We start from the raw sequence: 16,622 nt of genomic DNA, 5'->3' as shown, positions 1-16,622 counted from the left end.
TGTTCTGTAATTGGAAAAAAAAATGAGAATAATGGCTCTAACAAGGTCGCCTGAGAGAGACAGGCCTGCTGCTGCGCCCCACATACGCTTGACATCCGTCCCGGTTGCCCCATCCCCTCATAGACCCTGAAAAGGACACACTTGTTAAAAGAGAGAGAAGCTCCCTCAGAGAACCAGCCAACGAGGCAGCTGTGGGCCTGATCCGTCTCTTGGCCTTCAGCCCTGCTGGGCCTCACCCACCAGCAAAAATGGAACCGTCCAGGAGAGCGTTGTTGGGAGTCCAGGGGCCAGAGCAGCCCTGGCCTCACCCCAGGGGAGGCGTGAGGACCCCAGGCCCAGATCCCACTGCCGTCCACCAGGTGTTCTGGGGGGGGGTCTTTGTCCCTGCAGTGTAACAGGCCACACGGTGCGATGAAGTGGTACCTGCCCTCCGTGACCCCCACTCCACCCCTCAAGTCAGCTGAGTGGCCATCCAGGCAGAGGGCATGCCCGCAGCCCAAGGAGGGTGGGCAGGGGCAGTGCAGGGCTGGGTGGGGATGTGGCATGTCTGGACACCTTTACTGCCAGTCACCTGGACTGCCGGCCCCACCCCTAGACCCCTGGCCCCAGAGGACAGCATACCGCCCACCCCGCCCACTGGGTGCAGCCAGGCTGGGCAGCTGGCTGGTGGGTGTCGAGCCCTCTGTGGGCTCCCAGAGGAAAGCCCACCCTCCCAGGCCAGGCCCCGGGAGAGATCAAGCGTTCCTCACTGGCCCCCACACCCCCTTCACCACTGCGAGGTCACAGCCCCAAACCCACAGGTCCTCACACGCGTGCTCACACATATGTGCGTGCACACTCATGCCCCAGGGCTCCCCCTCTCTTCCCACCGCCTGTGGCCCCGGCTCTGACCTTCTGGGCTGGGCGCTCCTCTGTGACCCACGGCTGCCTAGAGTGGAGGGGTCTCGGGATGCCCCCCAGTGTAGCCCTTAGCCTGGCAGCCAGGACAGGTCAGCCCCTTCCCCAGATCCAGGGTCCGCTCGGCCCTACCAGCCCCCTCCGGCGGGGGCAGGGGCAGCGAGTCCACCAGGGTGGCTCAGCTGGGGGCTCCCACAGCCTTGGCCCAGCCTGGCGGCTTCTCCATCCAGGAGGGTGGGAAGGAGCCCCTGGGAGGCGCCTGGAGCCGAGAGGATGTTGGTTCTGGTTTAGGCTGCCCTTGTCCTTGGGAAGCAAGGCTCCCCCTGCTGGTCCGGGCCTCGGTTTCCTCCTCAGCAGAGCGGGGGCCAGCGCTGAGGGAAGCAGGAGGTGCCCAGTCTCAGGCTGTGCCCGCACCCGCAGCACTCCCCACCCCTCACTGACCCCCAGGCCTCTACTAAGGGGCCCTCGGTACCTGCGGGGACCCCGAGGGGCCTTGGGTCAGGGACGCTGAGCTGACCTGAGGAGCGCTGTCTGCCTGTGGGTCAGCCGGCTGGGGGCCCAGGAGACTGCCATGGGCAGCAGCCACCGAGGGGGGCAGCCTGAAGGTGACAGGTCCCCCCCAAACCTGGGGGCCCAGCTCCCTGTGAGAAAGAGACCCCCGGCCCCTGGGTCATGGACAGCAGTGACCGTGCGGGGGCCGGGGGCTGGGGACCTGGGCCGAGCCTGGGGTCCGGACCCAGGGCCGGTGGGCAGGGCTGAGTGTGCGTGCAAGCCTGTGTGACAAGCCCAGCGGCCCAGGCTCTGGGCCAGTGGCCAGGGTGGGGCTGCCAGGTCAGCAGTCTGGAAAAAGCAGCCACAGTTCTTCCTCGGGTTGGGGGTCCTGGGAAGGCCGAGGGTGCCCTGGGAAGGGCCGTGTATGCCGTGGCCTTGGAGGGCGGAGGGCAGCTCCCATGGCCGGGCAACTGTTCCGGATCTGCCCCTGAGAGGGGAGAGAAAGTATCCAGAAGCCGAGATTATCTCCCCAGCAAGGGAGCTGCTCAGACACAACCTTGAAACCCCGACGTTGGAGGCTGGGGGCAGGGGGGCCCAGGTCCAGGCTTAACTCCTTGCCTTCCGTCCCGGCCCTACCTCAGAGCCTTCAGGCCCAGCCTGGCCCACGCATGGGCCCCGCCTGGGGACCCAGCACCCACAGGGGGCTTCCCACAGGTGCCCAGGGCCACCGGGGCCTCTGACCACAGTCACGCTGGCCGCACGGCACTCCCGACCAGGCCGGGCTCGGGCTCTCGGCGCCATAAGCCCCGAGCCCAGGAGGCCCCGGGAACCACAGGAGTCTCGGCCCAGACCTGGTTTCCCGTCCCCCCACCTCTCCAGGCCCACGTCCTCTCCACAGACAGGGTGTAGGGATGCCAGATTTAGCAAATAAAAATCCAGGGCACCCAGTTAAAGTCCAGTTTCAGACAGACAACGCATAATTCTCCCCGTGGCCACGCTCCCCACGTTACTGCGTGCTCTCCACCATGAGGACCTCAGGCCGCCGGGATTTGCACCCCCTGCTCTTCAAGGGGCCTTGGAGAGGTTTCCAGTCTGAGGACACTGCTGTTCCAGTCTGTCTGTGGCAGTTCCTCTTGAGTGGACAGACACCTGGGAGTGGAATTGCCAGGTCACAGGGCGGACACCGCTTCAACCTGCTGACTCCAGACAGGTGGGCCATTTTCAGAGCCTCCTTTGATGGGTGGGGAAACAGGCCAGGAGAGGTGGCCTGCACACCACGGCCCTGTGAGCTGCAACCAGGCCTCAGCCGCGCCCTGGGGAGGGGCTGCTGACCCTGCCTGGCCTGCCCCTCGGGGTGGGGAGCGCCAGTGGATAATAACCCAGGGAATGCAGGGCAGGATTGGGGTGCAGGTCAGGTTGGGGAGCAGGGCAGGATAGGGGAGCAGGGCAAGATTGGGGAGGTTAGGTTGGGGCACAGGGCAGGATTGGGGTGCAGGGCAGGTTGGGGCACAGGGCAGAGGCCGAGGTCTCTGTGTTCCGTAGGCCACCCTCTCTGGGAACCCACCAAGGGTTAATGTAGGCTACCTCCTGGTGGCTGGAAACTTTGGCCTGAGCTAGCAGACAGCTGTGGGGACCCCCCCACCAGGAATGGAGCAATGGGAGGGAGTGAGCAGTCCTGAAGGACACCCCTTATCACTAGTCAACTCCATGCCAAGCACGTCCTCCAGGGCCGGCAAGGATACTTTCTGTCTTGTGGGCAAAGGGCGGGCCGGGCCCAGCATGTTTTGTGTTCCAGGGGCCGCTTGTGGGTGCCTCTGCACCCAGGATTTGGCTGGACCCAGCAGGGGGCCCTGCCCCAGGTGACAGGGACCAGGACGCAGTGCCTGGGGCTGTGTGGACGCCACAGAGTTGGCAAACAGGAAGGTTTCCCGCAGTGGGGTCCGGCCAGAGGCTGCAGAAGTGAGAGGCACCCTGTGTCCCTCGTCCGGCCACCCTGGAATCCAGCTGCTGTGTCTGCCCGGGGGGACCGTCCTCACCACTTAGGGAGGGGGCTGGACCCGGCATGCACTGCTCCACTCAGCTCCTAGAAAAGTCTGACAGGGTCCCCTGGACGGGTCTGCGGCCAGAGCACAGGAGGGGGCAGCCGGGGACCTGGGTTCCTGCTCTGGGCTTGGGTCCCACTGAAAGCCTGAAGGGCCGCACAGCACCTCGAGGCAGGGCGAGCACTGGGGATGCACCCGTTGGGCAGCGAGCAGCCTCAGCGCCCTCTGGCTGGGGCCTTCCTGCCCTCAGCTGTGGCCGGAAGCTGGCCCTGAGTCCCCTCCTTCACCTCCAGAAGCCACAGAGCAAGCCTTCCTGGGGCCGAGACCCCAAGGGTCTGGGCCCTCCAGGGGTCCAGGTGGGCCGGATGGGATTGAAACCCGCCGTGGAAGGCAGGCCCAGCCCCTCAGCCGTCTCCTCCCTCTGCCTAGCTCTACGTGGCAGCCTGAGGGGGGCTCCTGGACACACAGTCTACTCCCTGCCGCCCTTGGGGAAACACAGTGGGTCCAGCCCCCTCACCCCAGCTGGCCTCCCACCCAAACCCCCCGGGCTCCTGCTGGTAGAGGGCCAGCTACCCCCACTGCCGGAGGGAAAGTGGAGGCAGGGGCTTAAGGGGGCGACGGGAGCACAGCCAGCGGCACAGCAGCGGACGGCTTGGGGTCCACACGCCGGAGATGCTGGGCTGGGGCCAGAAGGCTCAGGCTGCTGTCCCTGCCCCATCTTCTGTTTATGCCTTTCTGGATGCAAAAAGTGGTTTGTAATTAGCAGGCGTTGATTTTTATCATCAGGACGGTAAGATTAAGAAGACAAGGGAGGCCTCCAAGGTGCTTTAGAGCAGCAGGGCCTCCCGCACCCATCGCCACTCCAACTCCCTGTCTCTGTGTCTCTATCCATCTGCCTCTCGCCTCCTTCTTTCCTGCAGGCCCATCGCCCACCCACCTGAGGGGCCCAAGGTCAAGGGTGCAAGTGTGCTTCCCAAGAGCCATGGGACGCAGCTTCGAGGGGGAGGGTCAAGGGCGATGGAGGCTCAGGACGGGGCGGCCCCCGGGCTGGGGGGAGCAGGACCCCGAGTGGTTCTCCAGAGAACAGGGGCCTGAGCAGATGGCCCCAGAGACGCCACTCGAGTTGGGGCTTCACCCATCAGCCTGAGACTCAGCAGGCGGCCGCCCTTGGGCCTCTGAGCTCCCGGGGTGGGGGTGGGGGTCTTCCTCCACCAAGAGCCCCTCCCCTGCCCATCAGAGGTCAGGATCTGACACCCCCTTTGTAGCCCCATACAGCCCAAAGGTCGGCCCGGCCCCTCCTGTCCTGGCCACCCAGGAGAGCCCTGAGCAACTGCCCACTGGCGTCTTCTGACCCTGCACCCACTGGCAGGCTGCACGGCCCCCAGAGGCCCTGGACTGCGAACAGTCTCCCGGCAGGGGTACCCACCGCTTCCACGCAGCCCAAGGTCTGCAGCTTCTCAGCCACACCGCTCAGCCGGGACGGGTCCAGGCCACGGTGGGCACGTGTCAGGAGGGCCTGGCATGTCCACAGGCATGGGTGGTCGCTCCCTCACCTGGCTTCCCTCACACGTCCACCTGTGCCCTCTGCCTGCCTTTACCCATCCAGGAGCCGCCCCTCAGTTGGGGTTCGATGCAACAGTCCCGAGGCTCCACTGGTCGGCTGAGAGCCCGAGGGGCTGCTGCACACTCACCACACATGCATGCACAGACACACAGACACACAGACACACCAGAGCCGGTCTCAGGGCAAAGGGAGGGCAGGGTGGGGTCGCCTGTCTGGACCCTCAGGCAGGGAGGGGGACCGTCCCTGGTCCTGGAGGCACGGACCACCCCGGGGGCGGAGGGGGAGCAGAGGCTGTGGGTGCTGCACGGCAGGGGGCCCTGGGACCCAGGGGGCAGGTGTGGGACGTGATGGCCGGTCAGTTTCAGACTCGGGCCACTACCTCTGCCGTTCCCCGCAGGTCAGAAATGTTCGTGAGCAGAGTGGGGACACTCGCCCGTGTGGAGCCAGCTGCCCCTCCAGCAGGTACTGACTGCGCCCACGGCCACACGCGGCGAGAGGCTGAGCTGCCCTCCTGGGGCCCCTGGGCCTGAGAGATGGGTGGCGCGCCTGTGTGGGTCTCTGTGTGCGAAGACTTGGGTCTTCGATCAGCTGTCCCCTGGGTGCCGCTCCCTCGCCTGTCCCTACAGTGTCCCCCCAAGACTGCAGAGCCCCTGCCCTTTTCCAGACAGCCTGGGGCCCTGGGGCAGAGCTGAGCACACGGCGGGCGGGTGTGCGGCCAGGCAGAGCTCCCCCACCGGATCCTCTGGACTACGGGCAGCCCCAGCCCCAGGCGGCCTCCTGAGGCAGGGGTCCTGGGGCTCCGTGGCCGGGGCAGGAGGCTGGGAGGTCGGGACGGGAGGGGAGAGGTGCCACCTCCCTGGAGGCTCTCTCTCCCTTGTGCGTTCTGGGCCGTGACGCAAGCAGAGGCTCGTGGGGAGATAAGGTCCGGAGGAGGCTGCCGGCCAGGGCTGGCCCGGTCCCAGGTCCTGGCCAGCAGCCCCCGGCCCCGTGGGCCTCGCCGCCCGCTTGCTGAGGCTGGGCGCTCTGCTCAGAGCAGGTCTTTGTGCCCCAATCTCGCAGGTGCGGGGGCAGGCGGGGTCCTTGGCACAGAGCAGCCCGTGACCGCACGTGATGGCTGCTGCTCTGGGCGCCACCCGCCAAGGTCTCTGCCGCACATAAAGGGGCGCCCGGCGGCCGCAGCAGCAGAGCCCGCAGTCAGCAAGCGGCTCTCCTCCTCGCTCCCGGCCCCGCTCGCCCGCAGAGACTCCGGACCTGAGGCTGACCAGGTAAGGCCCGGCTGGCCTTCCTGCCTCCTCCTCAGCCCACCAGCCCGTCCCGCTCGCTCGCACCCACAGGACGCCTGCAGCCGCCCAGCCGAGCCGAGCCTGCAGCTTGTCTGCGCGCCTCACCTGACCCAGCACGGACCCTCCCGGACCCGCGCCCGTGCCCGTGCCGGCCATGCCGCTCGCTGTTCCTTTTTCCTATGCATATACTTCTTTGAGGGTCTGGCCTAAAGAGGTGTAGGGCATGGGAAAATGGGGCGCCGAGGTCCTGCTGCGCCGCAGAGCCCATTCCCCGCCACGCACCTGCCTCTGGACCTGCTTCCACGTCCCGCACGCCGGATCGGGGATGGATCCCGATGACGGAGCCACAGGGTCCTTGCCCTCCTCCATCAGGATGATGGATGAGGGGGCGGGGGCAGGGAGAGGGAGGGGTCCCCCGTCCTAGGAAAAGAAGATCGGGTAACCTTCGCTTCCGTGCATGCCCCAGAGCTGTGGACAGCGTGGTCCAGGCCCTGCCCCTGCAGGAGCGTGAGAGGGGGGCTGAGCAGGGCCCTGCTCCACGGTGACTGTCACTGGGGCTGCCCTGAAAAGTTACAGAAGGTGCCGGAACAGGAGCGGGGGCAGCCCATCTGGGAACACTGCGGGGTCTGGGTCTGGGACCAGGGGGATTGGACGTGCAGAGAAGTGGGGCGGGGGAGGGCGTCAGCAGGGGCTGCCGTGGGCCTGCTCCCTCCACTTTCATCACACTTGTATTTTCCCTTCGGAAATGTCAATAAAGGTGATTTCATGTAAAGTTCAGTGTGGAAAAGCTTTGACCGCTGAAGCCTGAAAGCAAACCTCCCTCCGTCGTGTGCTTTCCTCTAGTCCGTGCTGATGGGGGCGGGGGGGGCAGAGGTGGGGGGCTTTCTGATAACCAGGGTCACGGGGGCAGGACACTCCCAGAGCGCTGGCGGCGCCAGGTGGGCGGGCCAGGACTCCCAGGGCTGGAGTGAGCACAGCCCGACCCCCAGCACTGCCTGGGGCACCGAACGGGGCTCATAGACACCAGGGTCCCTTTACCAGTGGTCGCCCCAGGCTCGGCAGTGGGAAGACAGAGTGCCAGGCCCCCGAAGCCCTCCCTGCTCAGGCAGCCGCCCACCCCCACAGTGCCACTCTCCGTCCGGTCCATCCTCACCAGGGGGCTGGGGGCTGGGACCATTGAGAGTATGGAAGGGAAGCAGGTATACACAATACCCTGAGTGCATGAGGAACAGTGGCCTGATCCAGACACCTGTGTTTCCTGTGATGCAGAGAGAGGTGGCTGGCAGGCACGGCTGGATCCAGGCAGCCAGTGGCTCTGCCTTGCTCTCTACCATTATCCTCCTGTCAGCAGCTGCAGGGTATGGCTCCTGGGCCCAGGAAGGGAAACCCTTCAGAGTCACTGCAGCTGGCAGGGCATACCCTCCCCTTGGTCCCAGACTTGCCCCAGCCGCAGGGTGGGGTCCCTTGTGGGTGGCTCCCTCGGCAGGTAGATAGGCCAGGAGTCCCCACCAGGAGGTCGAGCAGAGCAGACCAGTGTGTCCTGTATCAGATCTGGTTCAGCTGAGGAGCACAGAGAACAGCCTGGGGCCAGGCGGCCCTCGGGAAAGCCAGGTGACGCCCCTATAGGCCGCCAGTCGCAGGGGCCCCCCGTAAATGGTGGGGTGGGGATCACAGAGGCACTGGGTGAATGATCCTGCCCCACAAACCTCAGCATGGCTTCCCTGGGGAGGGGTTTCCCTCCACCTGCCCCCTTGTCTGTTGCAATTACGACAGCTGGGAATGAGGATCTTACCGGCCTGGGGAGGGGGCGACACGGAGCCCTCCAGCTGCAGAGGCCTGGGTGGTCCTGCCACCCCGGGAGGCTTGTTTTCCCCTCTGGTGGCCAGGAGTCCCGCGGTGCGGCCCTGGTGGTCCTGACCCCTGGACAGCAATGGTCTTGGATATGACAGGTCCTCTGCCACCAGGGGCCACTGAAGTGGGAGGAGGACCGAGAATCTGTGCAGTCATGGGGGGGAGGTGCTCCCACACCCTTAAGGGGGCTTGGCAGTGCCGCGTCTGTTCTGCAAGCCCCTTGGCTATGGGGCCTGTGCGGGTGGCCTGGCTGAGAGCACCCATTCTTGACCCACAACCAGGCATCATGACGCCTGGGCGCCAAGAATTGGGTGGCTCAGAACTGGGGGGGGGGCGGGGGGGCGGAGGGATGTGCTTGGCCCTGGGAAGGGGAGGGGCCGACACCCAAGCAGCCCCACCCAGCACCTCCTATGACAACTGCAGACAGAAAAGTTTAGAGCAAGACAGACAGCCCGGAGGCCCCACCAGCTGGTCCTGCTGTAAATATTTTGGCCTATGTACCTTATCGTATGGATTTGGAACCTTCTGCATATAAGTTTCAGGCATGAGGCCCTGTAGTCTGTCACCAGGTCTTGCTCCCACACCAGAGGAGGTGGACCTGGCAGAGCCATGGGCTCTCCCATCTTCACCCGGTTCCTGCTCAAGGCCGGCTGCCCCAGCCAGTGTCCACTGCAAAGTCCCTGTTGCCCTAAACTGGGATTTAGACTGTTCTGCCCAGTCCCTGCCAGTGGCTGAGGCTCTAACGCGTCTGTCTGAGCAGCAGAACGGAAGGAGGGCTTGGGAAGCACCACCAGTCGCTGCTGGTCATGACAGCCGTGGGGTAGAGAGGACCAGGTAAGTGGGCACTGCTGCCCAGAAGTGGGGGGAAGTTGCAGACAAGTGACACCCAAAGCCCTGGGAGCGGGGGCGACAGCACTCAGGCAAAAGACACACAGACACAGAGACACACACACAAAGAGGTGCACACACACACACATCACGGGACACACAGACACAGAGACACACACAGAGGCACACACACACACACACATCCCGGGACACAGAGGCTGAGGATCGCTCAGCTTCCCCTGATCCACTGGGTAGCCTGGAAGGAACAAGACAAGCTAGACACTGGCTAAGATTTTAGGGTCGAGAGAGAATCCAGGCAGGCATTTCTGAACCAGAGGTTAAAACGGCTGAAACCACACAAACCTGTACCTGTTTAAGCAAATCCCGATCCCACAAGAGACCTTGAATAAACGGCTCCACACAGTCGTAAAAGCCCCACCTCTGTAAAGGAAGCCACAGTCTCGATGAGTAGTAAGGCCCACATCGTGCTACCCCCACCCTGGCCGGGCTCTATCCTCCGACACCCAGGCTTCTGCTTCTTGCGCGGAGGCTTTCTGCTCAGAACCCACCCTCCACAGCGGGCGGGAGGTCCCCGGGTCTCCGCCCTGCGGTGCCTTCCTGCCGGGCAGGCCCCAGGGCGCACCCTCCCCCTCCCAGCTGTGCCCCACTGCCCTTCCCCGGTCACCTGCCTCTTCCTCAAGCTCTCCTACTCTCCCCCAAAGCACTCCTGTAATGAATACGAAGTGATCCTGTACTGAATACCCAGGTCCTCTCTGAACTGGCCCTTCACCGCGGTATCCGGGCATCATCCCCACGCCCCGGCTCGCCCACTGTCACCCATGTGGCGCAGACACCCTCTGAGTGCCGTGTCGGAACCCTCCGGGAAGTCTGCACCCCTGGCTCTTTCCTCCAGCGATGAGGCGGCTTCGAGGCGCGCCTCGGGCAGGGAGGGGCCCTCTCTCTCCTGCTCCGGGGGCACAGCCCTGCAGGTGAGGACAGCTCAGGGGGCGCAGGCCAGAAGCTGCGTGGGTCCTTCCTCAGCAAAGGGAGAGCAGGGCAGCACAGGGAGCAGTCCCTGGCTCACACGCGCTCTGGAAGCTACCATGAGTTCCTTTCCCGTTTCCAGCTTTGGGGTCATTGTTAACGTGGAATTCAAACACCAAGGTGAGAAGCACCTTCACTTCCTCCTAATCCTGCCGGTTTCCATTTTCATGCACAAAGCTTGGAAGCACATAGCATAAGAATCCGACTTTATTTACCCTAACTGGAAACCTTCTATTGAATAAGTTACCCTTAGTTATCCACAAGGAAGGGTAGCGTTACCCACGTGTGAGCGCCTGGCGCAGCACAGTCCACTTTGGCCTTTGACTGTTTGCTGACCCATCACTTCCTAAACCAACCCTTTGGCAACTTTCAGGTATGAAGTGGCTCTGAAATGCCTTCAACTGTAAACCCTCCGCAGTCCTAAGGCCGGAAGGTTCCAGGTGCCACTGGCCTCAGGCCCACACAGGGGATCACCGTGTCTCTGCAGGTAGATGCCAGACACAGCTCTGCACGGAGGCCCAGTGTCTGATAGGCCTGAGCTGCAGGCTTCTGGGCAGCCACACGTCCTTAAAAGGCATGCCGGGTCTCTGGCGGGGCGCAGAGGCGCAGGCTCCCCAGGGCAAAGCTGGGCTCAGCACGTGCACCGGGCTCCCGGCGTCTGGGGGGCTGCCTGCCGCACGAGGCCCACGCGGAAGCCCGAGAGGCTGGTTCCGCTAGGGAGGGACCCCAGAAGGAGCCCAGAGGCTGGGCCAGAGCCGGGGGCCCAGGCAAGGATGCCCATGGGCACAGCAGTTGCAGGCCGCACGCAGCCCAGGGCAGAGGGTGGGGGGTCAGAGCGCCAGGGGCGCACGGAGTGCTGTGGGGAAGGGCGCGCTCAGCTGGGAGTCCTGCAGATGGCGTTTGTGTTTCACGCGGCGATTCTGAAACCAGGTGAGCAGGGCAACGACGGGTCACCCCCCTACCCGGCCAGTCCCCTCACCTGCACCTCCGGAGAGCTGCATCTCCCGGGCCAGCCTCTGGTGCTCCAGCGGGCCCAGGGAGCGGCGGTGCCGGCGGTGCCGGAAGGAGCACTCCAGGGCGCTGACCTGCTCCGCCGTGGAGGCTGTGCGCACACGGGGAGCCCGAGCGCCCTCTGCCTCCTGGCTCAGCCCTGAGGGAGGACGGGAGGGCACCCAGTCCGTGTGGCTGAAAGTGCTGCCTGGGGGGACAGGGACCCCCCCCCCGGGAGGTGCCACCAGCTGTGACCGCAGAGGGTGCTGGCGGCGGGGCCTCAGGAGAGCAGCCCGCCCTCCAGCCTCCCGCTGGGCCAAGGCGACACCCCTCCTCACCTTCAACTTGAGTGTGGAGGGAGTCCAGAGGCGTGGATGTCGAAGAGGATGATGGGGTGGACAGCAATCCTGTTACCGGCCCCTCACCCGCTGTCCAGTGCTCCCTTCCAGAAACCAGTTTCTTTCACCCGCAAACAAGGAACTCCAACTCACGGGGCGGGGTGGGGGGGTGCAATGGGGGCTGGCGGAGCCCACCCTTGGCAAAGGCCTGCGGTCTGGGAAAGCCTCCCATGGACTCCCCGTGTACCCAGGCTCTGTCTCCTGCAGGTCTGTTCTCTGATTTCTAATTATGAGATAGGGCAGCACTAAGAACCCCCATGAGGTGAAGATGTCTCCATGGTCATTATTTAAACTTTTAAAAAAATGCAAACTTACAGATAATACCAGCCCCACTTTTGGCCACGCAGGACTTGACACCTAAGAGCAGTGATTAAGTCGCAAACACTAAAACACGGACTAAGAAAGCCCCCTCCGCCAACGACAAAGCGTTCCGTCAAGTTTGGAAACCACGGGAAGCTCACAAGGACGGAACCACAGTGGGCTCCGGGTCGTCCTGTCCCTAAGCAACCCTGCAGGACTCCAGGTGGCCAGCGATAGGCCACAGTCTGGATGCCGAACAAAGGCACCCGGCTTTGCAGGAGGAGCCGTGGGGAGCCCTGCAGGAGAAGCCGTGGGGAGCTCTGCAGGAGGAGCCACGGGGAGCCCCCCGGACGGAGCAGGTTCGTGACCTACAAGGTGCACTTACCTGTGACCCTCTCGCAGAAGTGGGGCCCCAAGGACTTAGAGCTTGAAGGCCACGTGCTACCGAGTGCTAAGGTGGGCATCCTGGCTCAGAGAGGGTGGGGGCAGCCCCTCCAGGGCGGGGGGTGGGGAAGAGAAGTTCCAAGGGGTCTGAGCAGGGAAGACCGCCACTGTGGTTTCTGCTTCCGAGGGGAAGGGTTCACCAGCCGGAGGGGTCCGGCGCAACCCGCAAGCCCCAGTCCTGCAAAGAATGCCCCACCTGCGGCCGGAGTACACAAATGTGTGACCCTGCTCCTGAAACCTCCCCGGCTCCCTTCCCAGCCTGGGAAGGGAGGCCCCCCCATCCCCACACCTACCAGGTGTGGGTGTCCCCAGCGCAGACACTCCTGAGGACTTCACCTGCTCCTTGCCCACAGTCTAGGGGTGGTCCCCTCTGCTGCACACCCGGGCTGGGGCAGACAGGCTCCCCCGGGAGACTTCGGCGGGGCTGGCGGTGTGCGCTGGCCCCGCGCAGCTTCTCTGGGACAGCCGGTCCCCCGAGCCAAAGCTGGAAGCTGTCTCGCAGGCACCAGGAAAGGTGGAGGAGGGAGGCATTGTTGGATGGTGCGGCCGCACTCAGGATCCGCCTCTGGACAGACGGTGGGGGCTGGGAACGGGGTGCCCCGGCCAGGCAGGAGGGCCAGGATGAGCACAGGGTCCGCCTCAGGCTTGGCAGGGCTGGGCTGCACTTATAAGCTCAGGAGGAGCGGGGTGGGTGGGAGGTGGGTTTGCAAAGAGGACCCAAATGCCCCCCACAGATAAGTAGCACCTAATTGCCTTCCATTCAGAGGCACAAAAGAAGCCATTCACACCTCCCCCGGCTCCAAGATGTCTAGGGGAGGGGCGGGTCTGTGTCCCCGGTGAAGGGAGAGGTGGGAACTGAGGACTTGTAACAGCCTTTCATCTCCCCCCCACCCCCACCCGGCTGGCCTGGGCTGCAGGAAGGTGAGGACGGCCCCTTCCCACCCAGCGCCCCGGCTGGGAGCCTGTCCTGTGGAGTGCTGAGCTATCTCCTCTGTCCAACTTGCCCCCGTGGGTCTGCAGTGCCAGAGGTGACAGGTGTGCACACCGAGGGGGTCAGGGGTCCGCATCACTACTCCCAGCACAGGGTGGGCTTGGACACGGCGTGTCTGCTGCAGCCCGCTGTCCTGCTGGGTAGGAATGTGGGCGGGCAACTAGCCAGACAGGGTGGGGAGGGGCTGGTCAGAGAGGGTCCCTCGGGCTACGCTGGCCCTTCTCTCTCTCCACCCCCCAGCCCCTGCCCAGACCCTCTGCTGGGTTTCACTCTGGTGCCATAGGAGCTGTCTCCAGATTCGGGTGACAGGAAGAAAGGGGGTCTGCTGGCTCAGGACGTGGATGACTCCGCGTCTGGCTCCCAGGAGGAACCGAGCAGGAAGGACAGGGGAGCCACCGTGCTCCGCTGCGGGTCCCCGACCGCTTTGGGCTCCGCTGTGCTGCTGCCTGTCTCCACCCCGTGGTGGCCAGGAGGGTGCAGGGCTCCCGCGGACAGAGAAGCCCAGGCCGCACGGGCTAGCCTAGGGACAGTCACCCTGTCCGAGTCCCCTGTGCCGCCAGCGCCTCACTACTCACTGGCCCAGTCCGCGTCCCTGGCGCCAAGCTGGCCTCGGGGAAGCGGGCGGCGAGGTCTGGGGCGCCCGTGCTCCGTGGGGTGGCGGCGGGGTCAGCGGGCCCTCTCCTCCAACCTTGGCCAGACCGCGTCTGTCTCCTCCACGCGGCCAGGCAGACGGACACGTGGCGCGTTGTAGACGACCGCAGGGCGCTGCTGCGGGGACCCGCTGGCGGGAGCTGCGCCCCCCGGAGCGCGGGCTCTGAGTCGGCGCGGCGCCCCCGGCGGCCGAACTCGGCCCCCAGCCGGCCGCAGGGCTTCCGAGCGGTCGGGTCGAGCACGCAGCCTGGACTCCCAGGGGCGCCGGCGCCAGTATGGGCGGGATACCGAGGCCGCCCCCGCTCCCGCCCCGCGGACATCAAAGGCCCCACGGGCCTCGCCTTGGGATTACCCAACCCCGCCCTCGAGCCTCTCGGGCTGGGGAGGGGCCGGTGAGGTGGGAGCCTGGCACACCGGGGAAGAGCCGGGGTCGCGGACCTCGCGTCTTCCTCCCGACCCCGGGCCAGCCCAGTTCGGTCACCGGACCCTGAGGGGTGAGGCTGGGGATTTAACTCACTCGCCGTGTGTCGCGCGGGGTGTCTTGTAAGATTACTGCACGGTGTCCTGGAAGTCGCGTGTCCCCAGGGCTGCTCCAAGGACGCCCGGGGGCAGGCTTCTAAGTGCCGCCGCGACAGTGTCTGTTCCGCTACCAGCGACAGCGGCCGAGCTGGGGGGACTCGGGGGCGGGTACGCGGAGCCCCTCCGGGTGGAGGCGGGGCGGTGCCTCCCCAGCGCGGCAGAGAAGCAAACCCCAACCCCACGACCGCTGCAGCTGCACAGAACGGGCGGGACAGGCACCCTCTAGGTAACAGGGAACATTTGTTGGGAATTACTGTATTTTGTGCTCAAAATTGGTGATTTATGCAATGTCAGGCATTAACAGGTACCACGCCTTTCAAACCCCAGTTTTAGCATCTCTTCCTTTCTAATCTTTCAGGCCCGGCCCCTCGGTCTTTTGTCCACACACGGGCACCATCCTCCGCGCCCACCACCCCAGTTCTGCTGGGCGACCCCCTCCGTAATCCAGGACCCTCCTCTAATGGCCCTGCCACCTCGACTTTCCCAGCCCCTACCTGAAGCTCCCCTTCCTGAGTCCTAAGGTGACCTCACCTCCGCAGGTCAGACGGCCCCCCACCCCGAGTCCCCCGTCAGCTCCCGGCTGCTGCCTGGGCTGGTCCCCTCTCTTTCTTCAGCACTGCCGCGGGCGCAGGCCCACTCCCTCCCGACCTGGCTGGCTCGTGTCCCCTGGGGTCTCCCCTCCCTCTAACCCTGGCTGCTCCAGTGACAGCTGTGTCACGCACGTCTGGCCTCAGCTTCCTCACCTGGCTAGGGAGCAGCGTCCAGGGGTGCTAGGCCCTGCCCCTCTCCTGGCTCTGGGACCCACCTCCCGGGTTTGCTGCCCCTCGGCAACCCCGCTGTTGCCTTCCTCGGAGACCCGGTGATTAGGCGCAGGCGTGGCCTCGGCTCTCTGCAGCTGGCCCGCCAGTACGCGCCGCAGCCGACCTCGCACCGAATCCCGCGCATGCGCGCCTCGGAGAGTCGCGTCCCTCCGGCGCGGGGCAGTGCGGGGTGGTGGAGGCGAGCGGTGAGTGGCCGCCCAGCGTTCTCGAGTCCCGTCTACACTCGGAGGCCCTGCGGCCCGACCCAACCCGCGACCAAAGTCAACTCGCCCCCTTGCAAACGGGCTCTTCCAGCAGCCCCAGCCCTGCGTCCTGACACCTGGTCCTGGAGGTTCCGTTGCCTAAATCCTTAGACCTGCCGGGTTCTCGCCATCACGGCCTCGACTAGTCCAGGCCACCACCAGCGACAGCGGGGACGACTACGCCGAGGGAGGCCCCGCGCCTCCCAAGACCCCTTGTCCACGCCCACCCCCACCAAGAGGTGAGGCTGGTCTCGTGTGACCGCATCACTGCTCCCCTGCCCCATCTCTCTCCAACGCCCCGTGGTCTCGCGAGGTTCTCAGAGAGCCAGGGCCACAGCTGTCCCCCCTCCCCCTCCCTCGCAGGTCGGCCCCTCCCCTATCGCCACGCCCCTCCCCTAACCTCCCTCGTTGAAGCCCAGAGGGCGAGTTTGTGCTTCCGGTGGCGAGAACAGAGGTGTGAGTGTGGGGGCGTGGTGGGCATGACCCTACCCCAGCTGGACGGTAGTCTGGGAGAGCGCCCGGTGGGTTGCGGGTGTGATGAGGTAGAGCCGCGCACGCCCTCCCCTGGTTGGGGAAAGGGCTGCTCATCGGCACCCCATCACATCTGTCTGGGTCTCCCTGTCGGGTGGGTGGGCGCCTCCCCTATGCCCCTTCCTTCCTAGGGGGCCAGGTAGGAGAGCTTCCTGCTGCTGCCCAAGGAACCTCAGCCCTGGACCCTGCCTCCCCCGTCCCCCTCCATCCTGCCCTCAGGCTGCAGCAGGGCAGGCCGAGTGGACAGGCAGAGGCGGGGCGCACCTCCCACCCCCCAGCCCTCACCTCCCGTCCTCAAAACCACCGCCCTGAGGCTGGTACTGTAGAGAGTATGGGGGCTGCAGCCCCCTCTGCTCACCGCCCCCCACCCCTCGCCAGGCCTCGCCTTCCCTGCTCTGGTCAGCTGCCTCAGAAGCAATCCCAGCACCGGCTGATTCCCATCGTGTCTCCCTTGGCAGGTGGGGGCTCCACCATCCTCTGGTCCCGGGAAGGCCTCTGGCAGGAGGCGCTGGGCCACGCTGCGGTGTGGCCTCGCGCGGGCAAGTTCCTCCGAAAGAAGACAGACTGAATGTCACTGCCCGCAGCCAGGCCCTGTGGTCTTGCATCCGTCCCCCAGAGACACAGGGTCGGAGTGGTACGGGGGCGGGTTCACGCTGCATTTGGTAAGTCTCCCG

At 65.3% G+C, this 16,622-nt stretch overlaps 1 protein-coding gene across 3 annotated transcripts; it reads right to left on the bottom strand.

The window, feature by feature from the left end:
* Positions 1-10,104: 10,104 nt before the first annotated feature.
* On the bottom strand, positions 10,105-14,527 carry LOC309815418 (uncharacterized protein). 3 transcript variants are annotated; one of them, XM_082642234.1, is made up of 3 exons: positions 13,700-14,527; positions 11,330-13,284; positions 10,105-11,151 (listed from the first exon to the last, which is right to left on the bottom strand). In XM_082642234.1, exons 1-2 carry the CDS (start codon positions 14,093-14,095, stop codon positions 12,916-12,918), a joined length of 765 nt encoding a protein of 254 aa, XP_082498360.1. In that variant the 5' UTR covers positions 14,096-14,527; the 3' UTR covers positions 10,105-11,151; positions 11,330-12,915. The 3 variants fall into 3 exon arrangements, with proteins under 3 accessions (XP_082498360.1, XP_082498358.1, XP_082498359.1); XM_082642232.1 differs by having other exon boundaries at positions 10,105-12,329; positions 12,427-13,284; XM_082642233.1 differs by having other exon boundaries at positions 10,105-12,311; positions 12,427-13,284.
* Between the last annotated feature and the right edge of the window lie 2,095 nt (positions 14,528-16,622).

The sequence above is a fragment of the Mesoplodon mirus genome, assembly GCF_964341445.2.
Source record: "Mesoplodon mirus genome assembly, chromosome: 2".
NCBI classification, from domain to species: domain Eukaryota; kingdom Metazoa; phylum Chordata; class Mammalia; order Artiodactyla; family Ziphiidae; genus Mesoplodon; species Mesoplodon mirus.
This window is presented reverse-complemented; position numbering and strand designations above follow the sequence as displayed.